The sequence below is a fragment of the Eutrigla gurnardus genome (assembly GCF_963514095.1).
Source record: "Eutrigla gurnardus genome assembly, chromosome: 15".
Lineage (NCBI taxonomy): Eukaryota > Metazoa > Chordata > Actinopteri > Perciformes > Triglidae > Eutrigla > Eutrigla gurnardus.
Window position 1 is genome coordinate 18,770,588 of NC_139938.1, and position 22,649 is coordinate 18,793,236.

The window sequence follows — 22,649 nt, forward strand, 5'->3', positions numbered from 1 at the left end:
ACTAAAATACAAAAAAAAAAAAAAAAAAAGAAGGTTGGCAGAAGAAAGAATAAAACAATGGCAAATATAAATATGGAAAACAACAAATGAAGCATGTGGGTACAGTAGGTGTGCAAATCTGAAACGAGACGAGTCGAAGGAAAAGGCTGGGATTAAAGGGATACCTTGACATTACTTTTTTTTTTTTTTATTATTATTTTTCAGCTACACGTGGTTTTTGTGACGATGTGGAGTCGGCGTGTTGTGCGGCAGATCGGTTTAAATGTTGAAAAAAAACAGTCAACACGTTCTTTGGTGAATGCTGCGGGTTTGATTTTCTCATTTTCACTCGTTAACACGTGATCTGCATCTGGATGTCTTCAGGACATTTTATTATGAACATCTAGTTTGGCCACGTTCTTAAGATGAATAGTTAAAGTTTTATACCACTCATGTCTGTAGAAGAAATATTAAATTAGCCTAGCTTCGCATAAAGACTGGAAACAGAGGGAAACAACTAGCCTGGCTCCGTCCAAAAGTCACAAAACACAACATACATACTAAACACCTCGAAACCTGATTAAAATGTTAATATAGATTTATTTTTAAATCAAAATATATTCAATGTTTTTGAGGGTTTATGGTTTTTTTTAATAAATATAACCTTCTGAAATACACAGCTTGTAATTTTTACAATTAATTTGTTTTTTTTACAGATTAAACAAACATGCTTTACAGGTGTTGGTACGTTGGTGTTCTTCCTTTTAGATTGATCCAGGTTAGCTTCTTACTAGTTTCTTTATGCTAAGCTAAGCTAGCTGTAGCTCCATATTAACCATACAGATATGATCTGAGCCACTCGTGTGTCCCCAAAATATCAAACTAGTCACATAAAAAAAAGAAGAAGAAAAAAAAAGACCCTGATAAGTGGAATGGTCAACTTTCTCCCCATTTCCTGATATCTATGAGTCTGCTGCTACGAGGCCGCCGTCCGCCACATTTCAGATCTCATCACGACGAGGTCTGAACGGAGATGAGGAAAGCGCTCAGAAAGATCAGGTGTGACCGTGAAGCATCCAGATACAGACTGCAGGTTAAACCATACGTCAACCGTAACAAATCCCATGAAAAAAGACCCTAAACTATCTTTACGTGGGTCTTACTGCGTTTAGACCACCATACAACCCTGCAGTTTACCTAAATGCATGATGGGAAAAGGGCCCAACCCCCTCCCCTGAAACAGATAAAGCAGGTGGAAATATATATATAGATATGTATATGTATATATATTTAAAAAAAGAAAGAAAAACCTGAGGTAGTCTGAATGGGCTACATCTTCCATGTTTGATCACACTGTGCTGATTTCTTATTGGTTGAACAACCTGAACTTGCTGATGAAGGCGAGGCGACGCTGGTTCTTACAGAGCAGGCAGCAGGGCTGGGTATACGGCGTTTCATCAGCGTGATATGAAACGTATCAGCAGCGACTGAGAGCTGGCGTTGAATGTCTGGTCAGATTTTATTACAGCAGCAAATATTAAGACATTTCAAATTTGAGGACTTTGGCTTTTTGTTAAGTGTTTTTGTAGGAAACACATTTTTATATTTCTCAAAGTAACAGGAACATTTACTTATATTTCAAAAAATACCCAGCCCTAACTGGGGGGAGCGGAGGGGGGGGAACTACGCAGGTCCAACATCAAGGTATCTCTTTAACTGAATGTATTTGAAGCCGGCGATGAAACAGATCGCGGGCCATTTAAGGCACATATGTGTAAGTTTATATAACGTCGTCTAACGAGCAGGACTATAGAAAGGCTTCACTGAACAAGCTATAATGTGAAGACTGAGGAGCTCCGGAGAACATCTAGACACTTTATCAGAAAATAAGTATATCTCTCTACAGAAGTAGAGTACAATTTAAAAATGAAACTATCAAACTACAGTACACTCTAGATGCTAACTTATGAAGTCTTGATGCATAGCATCACGCATAGATAGAACTGATTTCAAACTGATCTTATTCAATATTTCACCGTAACATTGAATAGTGGAGTTAATAGTGTTATGGAGGGTTATGGCAGTGTTTGTTAAAGAGTCACAGTCTCACTCCTCTGTTTCTTTTTTTTCACCTTAAAGAGGAAGAAATCAAGAGAGAAAGACAGAGAAACTGATTTGTGATTGTCATGAGAGTCTCGGCGTCATCGTTCGTCTGAAAAAGTTCAACCAACGACGCGATCAAAGAAAACAAAAACAAAAAAAACAGTAAAATAACAAGGAGATAAAAATGGGAACGAAAGAGAAGTTGCGAGTTCAAATCTTCTCAAATATGACTCCGTGTGTTCAGGTTTTATCCCGCTGAAGCATCCGGCATCCGAAAACCAACACCAAAGCCCCGCGGTGGATACAACATCCCACGCTCCAAAACACGACAAATCCCCGATTTATCCGACAGTTTTCAGATCCCAAAATGGGAGTAATGCTTAAAAACAGTGCGTGTCAGTGTTTGAGGATCCGGCTCTCTGAGGGCCAGAGAGGAGGGTGAGATCTTTCTCCTCCTGCTCAGACGTCTGTAGTTTGTTGCTTCTCTCCGTTTCAACCGACTCCTCCTTCTTCACTTCTTTCTTTACCGCCACTCCTCCCTCTCCGGTCTCCGTCTCGGTCCTCGGGGTTTCGGCCATAGATCCCGGAGGAAGAAATTTCCCGAACCTCGTCCCGTTCAGATCGTCCTCGAATTTCACCTGGAAGGGTGGCAGCCCGAGCAGAAAGGCCCTGATCCTGCTGGGCGAGCTCAGGTCCGCGGGTTCCTCCTGGTTCTTCATCTCCTCCTCCTCGTCGTCCTCCTCCTCTCCTCCTCCTCCTCCGCTTCCTGCAGAGCTCGACCGGCCTCCCAGGCTGAAGTCCTCGGCCTGCTCCGTGCAGCCCGGTCTGGGTCTCTTCGATGGCGGCTGATCCGTGTTCCCGTTGATTAGACCCGGCTCTGATCCCTCCGTGCTGGGTCTCTTGGTTGGGAAGCGTTTGCTGAGGTTGAGGGGCAGAGCCTGCTCGGGGGGAGGGGTGATGGGAGAGCAGGGGGGCTTGGTGCTCAGGTCCTGGGAAAGAGCCTCAGACAGGCGGCGGGTGAAGGTCTGAAACTGTGACGAGCCCAGACGAGTCCTCATCAGCTGGCACACCTGAACGCTGCAGTCCAGGTTTAAAGGGAGGACCCGGAGAGGGGGCAGAGGAGGCCGGTTCCTGGCCTCCCGACTGCCTCCTCTCTGGGCCGCCTCGTCCACGTTGCACCCCGAGCAGCGGTTGTGTTGCTGGTGGAGCGGGTGCGGCTGAGGCTGAAGCTGGTCCCCGCTGGGATGAGGCGTGTCCGGGCTGCCGCTTTTGGGCTGGAGTGTGTAGATGGTGGGATGGTGCTGGGTCGGATCCTGAGGCGTCAGGGCCGGGCTCTCCGGGCCTCTCTGGAGGCTGATGCGGTTCCTGAAGACGTCTAGAGGGCAGACACCTTTGATGGGGCTGAATCCGCCCAGGGAGCCTCCGACGAAGTGGCGAGGCAGAGTGGAGAGGAGCACGCCAGGAGAGGGAGCCACGGAGTCCCCTCTCTCGGGCTTCAGCTCCTTCAGCTTGGGCTGGAAGGGGAGGAAGGGGGAAGACATGGGGGAGAGTTCGGGGCTGAGGGGTGTGCCGACAGGGAGGATAACCGACTGGACAGGCTGTGGAGAGGGATGAGAAAATAAGAATAAAGGTGGTCAAGGATAGTTTTAAAATACTTCAACATGCATTTAAAAAAAGCATGAGGCGAATAATATTCAACATTTTTCTTATCGACGGACAGTTACATCACTTTAAGGCTACATCCCGCGTACAGGTGGTGGTCATGCATGGAAGATGCATCGCTTTAATCCCAGTAAACCTGGTTTCCCCCTGCGGGACGGTAGAGTTTAAAGCGTTACCCTGTGCGTGCTGCTGGGGATCGGTCCACCTTCTCCTCTGGCTGGAAGCAGAGGACTCTGCTGCTGACAGTCCGCCGCTGTTTTGGCTTTAGCCTGCTGCTGGGCTATGAGCTTGGCCTGAGCGATCAGCGTGGCCTTGTTGCGTGTACCCGGGGGCCGGCCCCTGCCTCGCTTCACCACCATGGAGACCCCGTTGGGGTTAGCGATCTGCCCGGAGAAAAGAAGAGCAGCCGTCATATCGGCTGCCTTTGAGCCTACGCTGGATCACATGATATATCAATAAAATCCCCTTGGTTTGCTTTCATTGTCTGGGACAATATTCACAAAGGTTTCCTTTCGATATGTTTTCACAAAACTGAGAAAAAAAAATTATTAAAAAATTAATCAGGGTAGTTACTAGCAAAAAGTCGCATCGTAAAACTGTTGGTCTGTCACTTACAGTTTGAGGAGGAGCAGCGGGGGTTGCCATCTTCTTGTCCCGGGATTTGGGTCCTGGTTTTCGGCCTCTCTGAAGTGGTTTCCTTCCTCTTATCCCTCTGGGTTTCGGGGGCATGGGGGATTCTGGGATTTTGAATTCTGCTCCTCCTACTCGGAGGTGCTCTTCATAAGGAAGCATCAGCCTGAGACACACACGTACACAGTTAGAGGACGCCCATTAGCATTAGCACTAAACGATGAGTTTATGTTTTCGGGGTTTCTGTCCGACCTCTCGTAGTGTCTCCTGGTGCAGGTCGCGGCGCTGGTGCTGCCGGGGCATCCTCCCAGCTCGTTATACACTATTTTCCACAGGCGATCCAACGTCACCTGGTAGAAAGGAGACGTTGTGTTTTGCAATATTCAACGTGTAATCGGCGTGAAAATAAATGCAGCCGGGATGTATTTTAGGATTAGACTGCGTGGGCTGATTTCATCTTAATTTAACTGGTGTGTGTTGGAACGTATGCATCAGACAGAGTGCCGTCAGGGTTGTATAATACGGCTTTGTTGGGCTCAGAGGGTGAAATCAACGACTCAACGGGCCTTTTGTTGTGAACAGTGCACACTGTGAACAGTTTACATTTATCGTGAAGCTGCTTTTGTTTGTACGTTTATTTACTGTGAAGCCGCTAAGAAACGACTGATTGCGACCGTTTCAGGCAGAATTCTGCTTTTATTCTGAAGAGATGAATATTAGTTTATACAGTCGGGAATTAGTTCATTAAAAGGGCAGAATTCACCATGAATAAACATATTACCCAGCTATCATCACAGTGTCTCAAAAATGCTAAATAAAATATGCATATATTCATTTCATGGAGTGGTTTGCATTATTTACTTATAGTTTGTGCATTATAAGCATGTAATGTATGCGTAGTTTATATATCTAATTGTAGATTGCTACCAAGTAAACATGACAGATATGGGCAGATACAGCAAAAGGGACCATGTCAGCTGATGGTAGCTTAATATTTAACATACAGACATAAAAAACTGGTTTAAACTCTCCACGAGGAAAGATAATATCCAACAAATAAAGGTTAAATGGGCAAAATCAGCTGAAGCAACTTGAAGTGACTCACCCTTTTGTAGCCTCCGAGCCGCTTGACCACAGAGTACATGAGGAAGAGGTCAACTGAGGAGAGAGGCGGCGGACAAGTTCAAACTCAGCAGCGCAAACAAGAGGAGACATGCAAATACGGAGCGCGGCAGTTACGAGTTAGTCTGAATAAGAATAAAATGGAATTTGACTAAATGAATGTGTTCTGACAAAACCTGTCAAGCACTTCCAAGATGAAACTTATCCTCCTGCGTTTCTACAGTTATGATGAAACCGAGCAGATATGAAGACATTTTGATGATCCGGGTTCAAAGGGAGCTCAACTTTTAAAAACGTATTCAGTTTCTCTTCATTTAAAATATAATTATTATTTCAAACATCACAGTTTCCCCAAGATACTATTCAACAAGTAATTTGGATAAAATAATACACTTGTATACTATGATAAAAACATTAGGATTATTACAATAATTGTATTTCTAATGGAAAAGTGTTAACATTTTTATTTGTGGTATTATAATATGGAAATTACATTTAGTTTTGATATATTTTGTCATTTAACTCAATAACTGATGAAGGCTGAACATAAAGTGTGACTCAATACGACTAAAAAGAACATTATGAATGCAAATTAATCTTTAGGAGAACAGAGATGATTGAGGTTCTACATGTAAAATCACATGAGTTGTTAGTGGAAGTTCATTTTAGTGTTTTTATCGATCCGTGCAGTAAAAATATTGTTTTGCAAATGAACGATCTTAAGGAACCTTAAATGTTCACACATTGTTTTCCACCGTCTGCTGTTGGTGAAAGAGTAAGATAAGAGCAAAGATAAGATACAAAGGCTAAACCCACACAGAAACAAGTGTAGTCATGAAACCAGTCAAGCAGGAGTTTTGAGCTGCAGCCATCCAAACACTGACGCAGGGCTGTTTTTCTAGGACGCAATCTGTTTTTATTTTATTTTTGTTTCAAGACTTCATTATATCTTGTGGTGTATATTTAGTGTTTCTGATTTGGATGGTCGGTCTGTAACTAACTGCCTCTTTTGGGCTCTTTTTTTTTCTTTTTTCTTTTTTCTCTCAACCGCAATTCTGGTTAAATAAGAAGGTGAAAAAGAAATGTCTTCTGACAGATTTAGCCAGAAGCATGACAGGAATGAAGTGAACCTGTGAACTTCTCTGTTCATGTTAAAGGGCACCTTTTAAAGAAAGACAGAACCAAAACAGAAATGAAAAGAAAAGGACAGAAGAAAGAAGAGACAGAAAATTATGGAGAGAAACTACAGATAAACAAAAAGAGACAGAATGGTTAAGAAAGGAAAAACAAACGGAAAAAACTGTAAGAAAGACAAAAATAAATAATGGAGAGAAACTACAGATAAACAAAAAAAAAACAAAGAAAGGTTAAAAAAGGAAAAAGAAAAAAGACAGAAAGAAAACAACGGAACAAACTGTAAGAATGACAAAAAGAACGAATGGAGAGAAATGGAAGATAAACAAAAAGAAAGTACACTAAAGAAAGAAGGACGAGGCTCTTAATAAAAGAAAAAAGAAAAGTAAGATTGAAAGACAAAAAGAAACAAATGGCAAAAACAAAAGAAGAAGAAAATAAAGTCATAAAGAAAGAATGGAAAGATACAAAACATAAACACAAAGGAAGGAAACTACAGAACGGTGAGACGCTTATAAAATCCATTTAGAAAAAATTAAGATTGAAAGAAAAGAAAGACAAAGAAATAAAGTGAGAGTAATAAAAGATTGGAGGAGAGAAACTCACTCTTCTTGAAGCCGAGGTTGGGGACTTTGTGGATGGGCGAGCCGAGGCCTTCCATGTAGGCGAAGAGCTGATCCAGGAACAGCTGCTCTTCAGGGTCGGGGAGCCAGCTGCCCTCACAGCCGACCTCCACGCTGCCCATCACGTTCTCCTGAGGGGGAGACGTCCGACTCAGAGGTCATTTACAGGCAGACTACGCAAAAAAGTCCTTGCAAAGACACGAACATGCGTCACGGTCCAAACAACAAGGTCGCTGCCGTATTTATGTCTGGATGAAGTGGTTTTGAGTGCTGATGGAGCAGCTACAGTGTTAGCATAGCTTAGCTTAGCACTGATTGGCCTGAACTCCATTCAGAAAACAAGCATTTTAAAAGGTTGTCTGTGGACAGACCTATAAAAACTGGAACAGAAGAATCAGCGACTTGTACACCTGGAAGTTAAAACAAATTAAAGATGAAGAACAAACCTTCATCCTCTCGATCCAGGACTCTGATTGGCTGGAGTTCGGGGAGTCTTTGCCGTCGCGGCCTCTCCTCTTGCGAGGTCGCCCTCGAAGACTGAGAGACGGACATCCTGCAGAAAAAAGCAATAATTATGATGAATTATTGGCACTTAAATCCTACCATTTTTAATAAATTAGTCAGTAGAGCATCGAGAGAGAGGGAGCAACCACACTTTTCTTATTTTGACAAGTATTTGACAAGATAATCAAATGATTAAAAGACAAAGTTATGTTAAAACAAGCTGCAACCTAATTGACACAGAAAACCTGGAACCAGATTAATCCAGTTCTTGTTGTTTGTGCTTTTCCTAACTTAATAGTCTTAATAATCCAGCGTGTTTCGTGCTCTTGGTAGGTGGACGGGTTTCACGGCGACACTCACTGAACTGCCAGGAGAAGCCGGCGCTGTTCTCCAGCGTCGGGTGGTTGAAGGTGTCCCTGCAGTACATCAGCCGGGTGCTGGGCAGCACCTTGACGCCCCCCAGGGCCAAGAGGTGGGTGTCCTGCAGCTCCGGCCCCCTCGCTCCCACCTGGATGCGTCTCTGCAGCGAGCGAAAGCGGCAGTACTGCGGGTAGCTGAGCACTTTGATGCCCCGAAGCTCCGCCAGCTCGTCTGAGAGGAGAAGAGGTGACGCGTGTCATTCTGTTGTTAACTGTCATAACTTTATTGACTATAATATCGTTTCCACCCGATTCATTAGTTATTTAAATATATGTCTGCGAGGCGCTTCACATTAAAAGACATAATCCCTCCCTTTCATGGCAGGCTTTTATTGTGAAAAATGGCGGTATTTTTCTTACTCTCAGGTTTGTCTTTGAGCGGCTCGCTGCTCTTGCCGATGTTGCCGTTGCCGTCGCCGTTCTGTAGAGGTTTGTGGAGGCCGTTGGTCCCGCAGGACGCCGGCTTCTGGCTGCTGCACCAACCTGCCGACTCGGCACACGCCCATCGCACCAGGTCCTCCACCCGCACCACCATCTTCCTGGACACCGCCAGGACCTCATCCTGAAACGCCACAAAGAGGATCAGTCCATAATTATACGTCAGTTTTTAATTGCTTAAGTTGTTTTTTGGGGGAAGTTAAAAGAAATCAAGCACATAGTTAAAATAATTTAACATGCAAACAATACAAAACAGTATTAATAATTAAAGGTTTTATCAACACAACCATGACAACTCCAACCACTAGGCAGCGCTGTGGGAAGTCATCAACGTCTGGTTTGGATTCGGATATGATTTTAGTCATCATTTATGCGTTTGTGCGTCTATAAATATAATCAAGATTTCTCTCAAGGAAATACAACCAGATTTAAGTGTTTAGAGCATTAACGATAGAGACATTCACATTGTATTGAACTACAAGTTATGATTCTCGTCTGAGGAGGCACTTTGCTCCACCTGTTCAGCTTCACCTGCTCGTTCTTATTAAAATCCCCTGAAGGTGAACAGTCGGAGCTGAACAAGTGCCAACTCTCTTAAAACAAAAGGAAAATGTCTCGACTGGTTTGCTGGATATGTATCGACATTTACGTGAAAACACAAAACGAGTGAGAGAGTTAAATATTACAATTAATGTATGAACAGTATTAGTAACCCAGTATATTAATTAAAGATTAAATGAGGTAGCAGCATATAAAAGGTATTTAAATTAGCATTTGGGTAATAAATTCATCACAAAGTGGGGATTTACATGTGAAGGCTGATCTTAACACAATTCACATGCAGGCTCATCTGAACTGTGTTAATCAAAAACAAGACACATCTGTTTCTTCTTACTATATGTGTTTATTTTCCTTGTATTTATTTATTTTCGGGGGGTGTTTAACATGTGTTTCGATGTTGTGGAGATATTGCAGCTCGAGGAAAAAGAAAGAGATCAAGTTAGGACACCATTTGATCATCGAGAAGACTGAACCTGTTTACGTTCTTGGCCAAAGATGATTGGATTAAAAAAAAAAAAAAAAAGGAGGTAGCGTTCCTGTGACACGGTTATTAATAGATGTTCTTAAAGCATTCCGCGGATTATATCAGGGAGACGTCCACTTCCATTACGTGTTTTTTAAACTTTTCAAACTAAAGTTTGTTATTTTTCCGCTGTGTTTTAGTGATGGAACTACATTTACTCACAGCTTTGAACATTTGCATTTGATACTACTATATACACTTGAAAAAGGTACTTTTTACTGCTTTATTTGATTGATATTAATCTTACAAAAAATAAACAACAACGCTATATTATTAAAGATATATAAGAAAGAAATTCACAAGCTCAACAGAGAGGTGTTTGTTATTTTTATCACTGATGTAAATGGGGTCAACAAAATAAAAGCATAAAGTTAAAGTCTGCCAGGATAACTAATATCAGGAATTACAACAACTTTTATTACGTCACCAGAATGTCATATCCTGTGGAGGATATTGCCTTATATGGAAGTTTTTCTGTGTTTTTTCTTGTGTGGAGTTGAAGGAAAATTAAAATGACGAGTGTATAATAAAAATCTAAACAGTGCACGACAGAATTATTTGTGTGATTAATGGAAGAATAAACATGTGACTGAAATATCTTCCAATCTAAATTTAATGCGTGGCGGATGAGCCTGGTGCCCCCGTGACCTTCGACCCACCTCTCCGTGCTCCCGGCTCCGGCCCTTCGGCGTGTCCTCGGGCAGGAAGTAGAGTCTGGCACTGGCCAGCAGGTGGCGCCGTGTCTGGTCCTCCCACAGCAAGGTCACCTGCACATGGACAAGAAGAACACGACATCATTTAAAACACAGATGTCTGAAAATCTTTGAGTACCGGATCACCACAGCTGGAGTCTTCCAAACTGCATTTTTGTTTTTGTTGATGTGAACTACTAATTATGAATTACTTTGAAACAGTTCTTGCGTGGACTGAGAACATCCTGCTAAAACACATGATTTAGTTTACAAAAGCACAGCTGTAAACAAGCCAGTTCCAATAGACAACAGTTAATTAAATAAACGCGTTTCACAGGAACGTCATCTATATTTACTTTTATCACTGTTGTGTGTATTGGCTTTGGGCTGAGGATCAGACCAAACCCACAGATATCTGCAGGCAATATTATGAGTCCATCATATTATTCTGCTATATTATAATATCTGTAATCTTTAACTAGAGAAACAGATTAGTGAAGCAGATAGTCACTGTTTGACAATCAACAGGTTTAGGGATTAAAGATAAAGTCTACAGTCCTGTTAGACTCTACTTTGGTGCTTTGAGATAAAACCAAATATCTTGTTTTTGTTTAAGTGTAGATCCAGATACGAGAAATGAGTAAATGGGGAAAGATAAAAAGACAAAAATGGCTGACAGAAAGATAAAAAAAAATAAAAAAAACTCCTGATGGTACAGAATCCAGATTCAGCGTGAACATGCCGACGTGTCGGGAGTTGAACTTCACATTATGAGGTGTCAGACCTGATTCTCGGCTGAATCCTGTTAAATCCGAGACCGACGTAAAAGAGCTGCAGGTCTGAAAAGGGTCCATATGTTTCTCCGACTAATTGAAAGAGTTTGTTTTACCTCCTCCTCCTCCTCCCCATCTGTCACAACAATCATCGACTGTCAATACAATCCCATCAACATCAATACAATCCCGTTAACGCCCCTCAGCTCCTGTGACCTGAATTGACTAAATGTGGCATTGCTGTGTGATGTAGACTCAATAAAACATACTGTTAGTCTTCTATAGACGGAAGGAACGGGAAGGAGAACAGTAACGTGATCCACTTAGGGTTCGGTTTGTAGTCTTAGTTTATTTAATAACAGTCAACAGCTAAAGGAGCAGTTTTAAGCAAAAAGATCAGCCGACTCATCGTGTTTGTAAAAAATGGTTGAATAATGTCTTCAGTGGTTCTCGAGGAGCTTTGTAAAAAATCAGAAGGAGAGATAACCAAAGACACTATCACGTTGCATTATGGGAAGTGTAGTATCTAGGATCAGTTTTATCTAAAAACAAAAAAAAGACTGACGTTAAGATCATATGGGACAAAGAAAAGCAACAAATACTCACATTTCAGAGGCTGGATCCAGGTAATGTTTAGCATTTTTGCTAAGAAACGGAGAAGTTTAAGAGACAAATCGACTTTAATCTCCAAGATAATTATAATGATGATCATTTGGAGGTTATGGCAGTTTGAAGGTACGTTAAGATCTCTCATCGGTGCATTGTGACTTGTATTTAAGTCCAGACACCCAACAAAAAGGTTGGGAATGAAATAATCCACTGTATTAAAACACGACTGAGAAACATTTCTTTAAAATGACAGCCGAGACAAAATGTAAACAAAACATCTGAAATATAACCACCTTGTTAAGTTGATACTGCAAATGCATTAGCAGCAACAGCTGAAAGCAACACTATTCATTTGGCGTCTCAAGTGGGTTTTAGCTCCGGCTTTGGTCTCCACCAACTCCTGATGGAAACTTCTGTCTCTTTATCTGCTAAATGCTCCCAGATATTCACCAGCTAGTCTCTGCAGAGCAGGTAGAGTACAGTGTTGCAGCAGTTTTGCGTGAACCAAAACAGCAAAGTTGCAGGTTGGAAAACCGAAACCAAAAAAAAAAAACCTATAAATCTGCAGAAATCGCAGTTTATCGCAGCTTTACATACGAGCAGGTAATCTCACCTCTGCGATGCAAACAGGATCCTGGGGTCCACAGCGGATGAAGTAAAACTCCCCGAGCTTCCACACCTGGACGGGCCCATCGGCTTGAGCTCTGCTGCCCACCGACTTATAGAAGGCGTAGCTGCCTCGCTGGCAGGAGGGGGCACCCAACCACTGATGGGAAGACGAGATGAGGAAGGGTTAACGGCACTTTCACGGTTTGAGTTTTGGCATTTCATAAAAACGGACATAGGCCAGAGTGTTACCGCTCTAATCATCAGATAAAGACATAACATTATAGATGAGTGAGAGCTGAGCACAGCTTCCTGATGAAGTAACATTAGACTGAAAAAAGGAAATAAGTCAGAGATGAGGAAACTAATATATATATTTTTAAAGCCTAGAGCTACAGAGAGCCAAGATACAGGGTTACATGAAAGAAAATCACATTTGTAAAAAACACAATTCATTAAAAAATCCAGCACTACAACACAGTTACATCTAGATAAGGACATGGCTCTTTTAACAACAACGTAATACATTGTTGAATTAATATTTCTATTGGTAGCGGCCTTTTTGTAAATAATAAATGAATCATTGAACTTTATTCAAATTACATAAGGACGAAAGGTGCGTTCATAATTTTTTTAATAATTCAACTTATGCGATTTTTAAAAAAAAACATGCGTCTTTCGGCTCGTTGACTTTGTATGCAACCGCTGTGTGAAAAGTGTGCTTCGAGTTTGGCGTGAACACACCTTAAGAGGTTAGCATGACACATCAGGATGTTAGCGTAGCATTCTAGACCCTCAACATTAGCATGTTAGCATGCTAATCTCCGAGTACCAACCGATCCGACAGGAAATTTGGTCTCCAATTTTAGAGGATAAGTGTCGGACAAGAAGACATTCTGACCTGATAACGGTGCCAGACAAAGAGTCATTTAGGATGCCTTCTGAGAACTATAAACATCTGGACCAAATGTAATAAATCAAATATTGAGATCTATAAAAAAAAGCTGACAAACTGACTGAAAATGATGTACATCATGAATGAACAGCGCTGGAAAGTACAACCAATTTTCACTGTGTATTCTCACCGAGGAGAGGAAAAATATTAAATATTTAAGACATAAATTCTGCAGAAAACACCTCTGATGATGAAGTTGCACCATGTTGCATATAGGATGTATAAACTGCAACTCGGAGCAGGAGACTGTACGACACTATATCAAACTACTTGGAGAGGAAATGTTAAAAATGTACTCCTCCGACTGTTGCATGGCAGAGATATATCTGTACATTATGATGGGAGGGGAAAGTCAGATTATTTTCCAGATCATTTATATGATCTGTTTAATTGCTAAAAATAAAAATGGACTTCCTGTTATAATTAGATACACTACAGCACAGTAGTCGGCCTTTGCACCCATGAGTGTGTTTGACAAAGAAACACCAATAATTAAAGATTAAAGGGTACATTCATAGAAATTATTCTGCAGATTAACTCTCACCTGGATGTGCAGTATGAAGGCCATTATTATTCTCATAAAGCGGTCATAAAATCATCACATTTAGTTAATCATCCATTAGAGTATCCAACGTTTGTTTTTACTCAGAGTTGTTTTTTTTTCTAAACCACTATACCTTTTTTTTTTTCTTTTTAGGGGTCTGAATCTGGTAATCTGAATTGACTCCGGAATGTTGTAATGAAAAGGTAAAATATTATTAATATTGTGCCGGGTTACGTGCACACACAATGGCAGAAAGTCATGTGACCCTAACATCTCCGTATTCCAACTGCATCAATTAACAAAAGTACACAGAGTTCAACAAGCATGAGGCCAAAACTAAACTTTTTACAAAAGCTTTACTATGAAGTGTGTTTGTGTTTCTTGACATAACAAAAATGACAAAAATCTTATTTTCCAACCCCAAAGCTTCCAACGCTGCAGTTTCCTTGAATTCCTTCCCATTAAAACAACATCCAGCTCTTCGACTTCACAGACGCCGATCGACTCTTTTGCTATTAAACGATCACGTAGAAGTATTTTGACAGAAACCGCAACCTGCTTCATCTGCAAGTCCGCCTTTTATCACGCGTCACCACGGCAGCAGCTTATTGTTGGATCACAAATCACGCAGCTTGTTGTTGTTGCCGTCGAGAGAACATTATTCACGTTCCCTCAGGGATCCGTTTGTTTTGAATTCTGCACAAACCAATTAAATGCTTTTAGTGAGGCTTGATTGGTCAAATTAATATTTCCAAAAGGCATAATGAAATGAATCGTTTTGGTTTCCAGCATATCCAATGGTGAAAATACCCATCGACCATTTCACAGAGCCATAATTTTGTCTTTAAATGTCGAGTCAAATCAAAATGAATTCAGTTTTCTGCAAATATAAAACTGAAGGAGCGAATCTTATATGTTGCAAGGGTTTTGCTTATAAAATCGGTTAATTTTGTTTCAACTCAAATTCCAAAAGCTTTCTTTGGCTCCATCTTCTTTTCTCTGTTTTAAGAGTTACCACATTAAATATGTAGCAGTGGAATAAATAGAGAAAATACATATTAAACAGATGAGGATAATCATTGGTTGCAGTCCTAAAATGTAGGAAAATGTCAAAACGAATGCACGCCAACACTTCCAAAATGCTATAGATATATTAATAACCTGTATCTAACATAAATATGATAATAATAATAATAATAATAATAAAGTTGTATCTGAAGTGGAGCCTGCCTTTATTTAACCTACAACTTCCTGTATGTTTACACTCCTGTGACGTAACGAGGAGCGCTCGATCCGTCTCACCTCACAAGCAGCTAATGCTCCCGGTTCGTGGGTGTTTACACGGCTCAAACAATAAATCGAGCACACCTTGAGTGGGTTAATACGTCTGAAAGCCAATACTGCCTTTTTTGCTGCCGGGTGAATAAAGCTGCAGTTTTGATTTCAGTGTTTTTGCAAGAGGAAGTGTGAGGAGCCGCCAGACCTGCTAACTAGTTTGTGGGAAAGAGCTTTAACACAAAAACCAAAACACACCTTAAAAAAACGCAGGCAGTTTGTTTTGAGTGCAAGGCTGCCTTAAAGCCAGTTCACTGAATGTCTGCAGGCCTGTAAACCTGTTGCCTTTGTTTCACTCGTCAGTACCTTTTAACAGAAAACACATGATTGAATGATAATCTGAATATGTGTCAGGGAGGACGGCCTGGACTTTGTTTCAACACAATCTCCCTACAAGTTCCTGTTAAAAGACTAAAAATCATTAAATGCCACATTATTTCAAATCAATATCATGCTTGCTTGTGAATTAAAGCTGATTATTTTTAATTCACAAGCTTTTAGCGCGTCAAACCAAAAGTCACACAACTGACGAAAGTTTCAATTCAGCATTTGAGGCTTTAAGTTATTCAGGTCAAGGTTAGAGTGAGATTTAGATTAAAAACACAGATTGTTTTTAGTACAAATAACAACTCATTATTTTCCGCACGGTATAATCTGAAAAAAATATCTGAAAAACAAAATCCAGTTGAGTTAACCAATGAAATCAAGGTCATCTATTTATTCATTGGTTCCAATCATTAAAAAGCTAAAGCAGCATGTGTGTTAGTGCGACTACTCTGTTAGGCATATCCGTAAAACAAATATAACACAAATATAAACTTAAATTTTGTTTTCGAAGGCTCGATAATTACAGAAATAAACATGAATTTGTTGGGGACTACTTTCAGCTGTGGAGGAATACAGATTTGGCTCGTATTTGGGCCAGCAGGATGGCGTTTGTGGGAATTATAATAAAATTAATCAACAGTGTGGCTCACTGACACGACTGAATCGTTTTTCAGCAACAATATATGACACAGGGGATTTAGATACATCAGGCTGTGACGCACACAGAATACTTGTCAGTAGCCTCATTCAGGCTTTTGATTGTTTTTGTATTTTGTGTCCTTTCCCAGATTTGTTAACAAGAAGAGACATGTAGAATATCAACAGACTTATCCTTTAAAGCATCGTGACGAATGGCAGTTATTAAACATGTATCATGTTCTTTCTTTATGAAAACACTAACGTGGATTAAAGATAAAAATGCTCTTTTATGTACAACACAGCGGTGCTCCAGTTTTTTTTTTACAGCCTGGAAAAATAAAACATCAGTGCCATGAAAATGCTGTTGTTCTGATATTGAATCCATCGTTCAGCCTCTTTAATCCCCGTTTGGAGGTAGAAACGAGAAAAGACTGAATTACAAGAGCTTTACATGAAACATTATATGAAAACCATACAAGTATACGAGCTGCAAACAAGCCTGAATATTAAAACAGATACTTTCTCGGGGATTAACTGAATCAATGCGGTTATTACTTCTGATCATCTGTCTCACTTTAGGATGATTACTTTCACTATTGATTCATTGTTTTGACTGCAGATGTCCTTAATTTGTAGGCAAAACAAATGACCCAACTCATCCGTTTGTTTGTTGTTAAAAGAAGTCATCTTCAGTTTGGGAAATTGTTGTGATGGGTATTTTTCACCATTTTATCATCAAAACATACAATTGACTGATCGAGAATATAAATGGCAGGCCGATTGTTAGTGAAAATAGTAGTTTGCTGTAGTCAATATATAACATATTCATTTGGCAAAGATATAAAACAGCAATCCTTTCATTTGAGATTCTGTAGCTGTTATATATTTGTGAATACAAGTCAAAACTAGAATACTATTAAAGTATCATCCAAATATTTAAATTTTCCGTGTGTCTAATCAATTAGTCGACTAATCGCTTAATCTCTGGTCTTATCTAAATGTTATGCAAAATTGATAGACTTTGATAGATAATAACAACATATTAATCTTCAAAAGTTTTCAGCAAATGATTCGTGCGGCTATTTTTTGATCATTTATTCTCCAAAATCGGAGAAAATTCTCCAAAATGTCCATCTGAAGTTCCCCGAGCCCAAAGTGAGGTCTTCAAAAACATTCAACATAAATCATATAAAACCAGAAGAAAATAAGCATTGCTCACATTTGAGAAGCTCTCATCAGAACACGTTTAGCGTTAAAGGCTAATATTCTTTCCCTCCCAATAATTCAGTGATTGATTAATTGTTGCAGCTGTAATGTTCCAATGAAGCATGGCTGAACAGTTTTGCAGGGGTGACAGATTTTTCACATGAAGTGAATTCAATTAGAGCCGGCAGAGGTCACATTCACCATATCCACATGAATAAGGGGCCTGGTGTCGGCGTGTATGCGGCTCTGCAGCTGCTATCCATTTACTCGTGATAAATGAGACGTGAAGATTCACAAAATAAAACAGAATACTGGATATTTCCTGCTCCGTCGCTTTCTAAAAATTTTTTTTTAATAAAAACAGCCAGCCATCCGGCTCTCCTGCCTGCTGCCTCAATGCAGAATATTCTCAAATTCTCACTCTTCTGTGTTGATCATCCACAAAACCCCACCCCACCCAGCACACCCTCCCCCACCCAATACCCATAACCCACCACAGGCAGAACCTCCTCCTCCCCCACCCGCTGTAGCTCTGCAGACCAGCTGCAGCAGACGCAGGATCAATTTTTAGAAAGATACCGAATAAATATCACAGCGGAGAATATACATCAGCTATACAGAGAGAGACATTCATGCCACTGCAATCCCCTTTTCTTTTTAAAGTCATCACACAACAATGCAGTAACACAATGTTAGATGATGTCGCTGAAGGAACAATTAAAAAAAAAAAAAAAAAGGCCCTGTGGGCAAACTCCAGGACAAAAAAAAAAAACTCATCACTTTGAGACTTTCTGAGTCTCTACAGGAACTTGATATTTGAATTAAAATCTGAATTTTGGTAACACATCTGAAGACAGACAGTGTTGATTCCAACACAAGGTCACTGTTGAATGTCAAACCCACTCTATATGCTCCTATAGGAAGTGAAACAAAGAGTAAACTATTCTAACGAAACAACAGGGAACAAAGCACATTTAAGATCACTGCAGGGCATCTAAGACACAATAATAACCCCAAATAGAAAGACTGTAAAGGACAGTGTGAGATAAAGTCATTAAAATATACTGCAAGTCCCTATAGGAATGTCATTAAGACACTATAGGATTAAATCATTACATTTCAAGTCCATATAAGGATATTACAGATTATTATTATTATACTGGATTTGACACAAGAAGTAGTATGAAAATATGTAAAATGTGAGAAATCACAAGATAAAAGTTAGATAGACTCAAAGTTTTCCACTCTATGAATATTATAGCTATATATTAAAGGAACACAATAGTAATACGGGTATTATATCATGTGATACGAGTGATAATACCAGAAACTATGGAGTACTATAGATGGTATAAGCCAGGAGAGTATTATTAGATGGGCATTTAAGGGAATATATGGAGTACAAAGACGGAGATTGAATCAAATAAAGTCACATAAAAATCACCATTAATCTCCACCGACACAATATTAACCACCGATTGGTGTTTTATGGATATTCTTTTAAGTTATATGATAGAAATATAATACCATAAAGTCAGATAAAGTGTCCACTGATTGCACTACAGAAGAGAGAATTACAGGTTTATTTCTGAACTATGATACTTGATACGACGTGAGGAGGAATATAATTAAGTTACAATCAGATGGGGAAAGTATTACACCTTTGTGAATAATAATAAAAAAAGGGAACAGTGAGCTATTGTCTTGGACAAAGAGTAAAAAAACACAGAGTAAAGTCAGATACAAATCACTGTTAAGCTCTGTAGCCATAATATAAACCTTGATAGGTTTCTATTTTAGAGATATTCAAAGAACATTATATAGGACTAAGAATACTATAAAAGGCAGATAACGCCTCCACTGATTCTTTTGAGCCACTATATTAAAACAACAGGCATATTTAAGGCATAAACGGAAGATTATGAATAAGATTAAGCCACAATAGATACAATAATAGTCATATATTCATTTACACTCAATATGATACGTAAAGGAATATAATTTTGTATGATCAGGACATTACTAATCACTACTGATGACATATTCCAAGATACTTTAAATATGTTTCCCCAGAATATTATGGTTATAACTTTGAGGAAATGTTAAAGCACAATTAAATATTATAATAAAGCAACAATAAAGAAGGATAAGAGAGCCGAGTACTGCAGGTAAAGTACTAGCTTTAGAGGAAACGGAAGAATAACAAGTAAATGAAAGTAAAATCACTACTGAGACACTATATGAGCCCCTAATGTCTCTAATTATAACTTCATGATAAGGAATACCATTGAGCCATATATAAAAACAAACGGTAATTTAATACAGCTGCAATTTACCGGTATGCTCATTTAAATGATGGATTAAATCTGGAGGTCACATTCTTGACTGTAGGCTGATCATTTTGTCCAGACAGCTAGCTAACAATCATATCTGAGAAGCCGGAATCAACTAATTCTGGGCATTATCGCTCAACGGGGTCAGGGTACTATGAATTGATTGTCAAAATCATTGCAGATCAACTGATTGATCAACAGTTTGAGGTCTAGTTGTCGCGTTTAGATATAGGAGCAGAACAAACAAGGAAAGAGACTACAACCTGAGATAAATCCACTATAAACCGGAGGATTTTGGCCATTTAATAATAATAATTAATGATTTATAACAATGTTTCAGATTCCTGTTCACTAATCTGTAAATCCTTAGAGCACTAGTTATATCTGTGTAGATCGCCGGTAGATATAAAAGTAAAGCTTTGCTCCAGAGTGAATATTATATGTATATTTAAACTCAAATTACATACACATATGATAAATACCACCATCAAGCGAGGCGAAGGGTACCATAAACGTACCATTATGTGCTATAGGAGTGTTGTATGAATATCTTTTGTTTTTATGGCCCTGGGGGAGGGCCAGCTGAAACAGTCATCCAGCCTAGCGGTGGAAACGAGGCAGGGCTGAGCAGGCAGGAAAATAAAAGCCACATAATATAATCTGAGCACTGAGAGGCAGACCTCCGTCTAAAACACACACACACACACAAGAATTTAAGATGGAAACCCTTAATCTGCACCCTGCCTACGTCAGTTCTCGTGATATCTCTGTAATAATGCAGTGAGATTTTCTGTATACAGTTTTCAGAAGAGGAAGGAAGAGGAGGGGGGGTGGGGGGGTATTAATTAGACAATAAATAAATAACAATATACACAGTATTGATGTTGGGGGTTATATCCTGTTATTCCAAAAAAAAAAACCTCACAACTTAACCACTGGGAGAAAAAAACCTCTCAATAATGCAATGAATTAATATTTAAAAACAGAGCGGTGAAATACACAACCACAGCTGGAATATTAAACACCACACATGAAGGATTCCTGTCAAAATAAATGACTTTGTTGAGGGTTTTTTTTATTATTATAATTTCGACCACATTGCTCAAGATGTGTGTCCTTTTGATGTTTTTATTTTATTTTTTATTTTAATTTTAGGCAGGACTAATCTTCGCTATTTCAAGTATAAAATACCCCCCACCCCCCTTCACACGCACAATATTAACATTCCTCCTTAAACTGTGGTAATTACACTGGAGACAAAATGTCGGGAGGGATTTGATAATAATATCAATATGCTTCCTATTATAAGCAGTGCTGCTGCTGCTCCACCTAGTCCCTCTTTCGAAAAATAAAAAAATAAAAAAATAAAAAATAAAAATCTTTAATATCACGTCGGTGTGGAAATTAATTTTGGGACTCCGCGTTCAGAAAAAAAAATGTCGATGCAACGATTCGCTGCTAGCTAGTTTTTTTGGGGGGGAGAGAGAGAGAGAGAAGGGAAAAAAGGGTGGACTAGCTTAAAAGTTTCCTGATATTTTCAGGCAGGAAAACGGCCATTTACATTTTAATTTCATTTAAAGCTAATGTGTTGTTAGTGTTGGGGGTGTGGGGGTTGGTAACGTTAGCTAGAGAGGAGAAGAAGCCGAGACTGTCGACACGACACACAAAGAAATTAATCATTAACAAACGGCGAAAAATATCAGAAATATTAAACTGGAATTCAATGGCCGAGTCTGGCGATATCAAGCGAGGCAACGGCTCGGTGTCAACGGGCGATTCGTCTTCGTCGCGAATAAATAAATAAATATACACACAGAAATATCAGCGGTTTATTTTTTCCACGAGAGGAGGAAAGAAAAAAAAAAAGTTGAGCCCGGTTGAATAAAGTTGTAATTGCAGTCAGAGCAAACTCTCGGGGCTTTGGTTTTGATATGTGTTGGAGGAGGGGAGGAAGGAGAGTGGAGGAGAGGAGGTGGTGGGGGGGGGGAAACAATCAATACGACGTGGTCAAACTAAATGAAATAAAACGCGATATTGGACTCGGATTCAAAGCCGCGTACGTTTAAAAATATCCCCCCGCGTCGACAGCTCGGAAAACCCGCCGGCAGTCCGTGACACACATCGACATTTATGTGTAAATTATATCGGCTTTTACCTGTATTGCATTGTGCTCCATTGCAGTCCTGCATTCCCTCTCCGAGGCCCCTCTCCGGTTACACCGCCGGGACTCGCCGTCACACAAACAAACGCACCAGAAAGAAGAAGAAGAAGAAGAAGAAGAGAAAAAAAAAAGCCCTGTTTTTTGTGTGTGTGTGTGTGTGTTATATTTTTTTGTGTGTGTGCGTCTGTGTGTGTGTGGAAATGGGACAGGATCTAGGTGTGGCCAAAGTTTGCCACAGAGTACATTACAACTTAATGCTAAAGTCACAGTGGAACGGCAGTTGAAGCATCTTTAGCAGCGTGTGACGTATTTCCGTGTGACGCGGCACATATGTGGGCGGGGCTTAGTTGCGAGAGGGGGTTTTAATTCAAACCCTATATATAAATATATATATCATTAAATTGCATTTTGGGGAGGTATAGCAGTTTGAGCCGCTGGGGGGGGGGGGATATGGAACTGTTTGGAATATTCCTTTTTTTATCTTATTTTTTTAAATATTTTTTATCAAACAGCCACTTAGATGAAAAATGTATTAACTACAGAGTTGTTTTGAAGAAGTTGTAGGCAAGTAGAAAGAAGTCCCCGGTTTCAAATCTATACTTATCTGATAACATGTGGGCTATATAAATAAATATGGACTCATAGGAGTCATAGTTAACTTCTCCCCCTATTTTTTATGAGCACAACTGTCTAAACACACACTCTCTAAGCTAAAAAGTGTGATTTTATATGTACCACAAATCACATTTCATTGAATATATTGATTAAATA

General features: G+C 39.8%; 1 protein-coding gene across 1 annotated transcript; it reads right to left on the minus strand.

Annotated features, from left to right (window-relative positions):
• Positions 1-855: 855 nt before the first annotated feature.
• Positions 856-22,068, minus strand: LOC311025564 (uncharacterized protein). The gene is made up of 12 exons (XM_084028535.1): positions 21,873-22,068; positions 12,386-12,538; positions 10,358-10,465; positions 8,537-8,738; positions 8,118-8,348; positions 7,700-7,806; positions 7,237-7,384; positions 5,480-5,532; positions 4,627-4,724; positions 4,360-4,540; positions 3,921-4,127; positions 856-3,680 (listed from the first exon to the last, which is right to left on the minus strand). The coding sequence occupies exons 1-12, from the start codon at positions 21,891-21,893 to the stop codon at positions 2,463-2,465; spliced, it is 2,727 nt and encodes a 908-aa protein (XP_083884661.1). The 5' UTR covers positions 21,894-22,068; the 3' UTR covers positions 856-2,462.
• Positions 22,069-22,649: the final 581 nt, after the last annotated feature.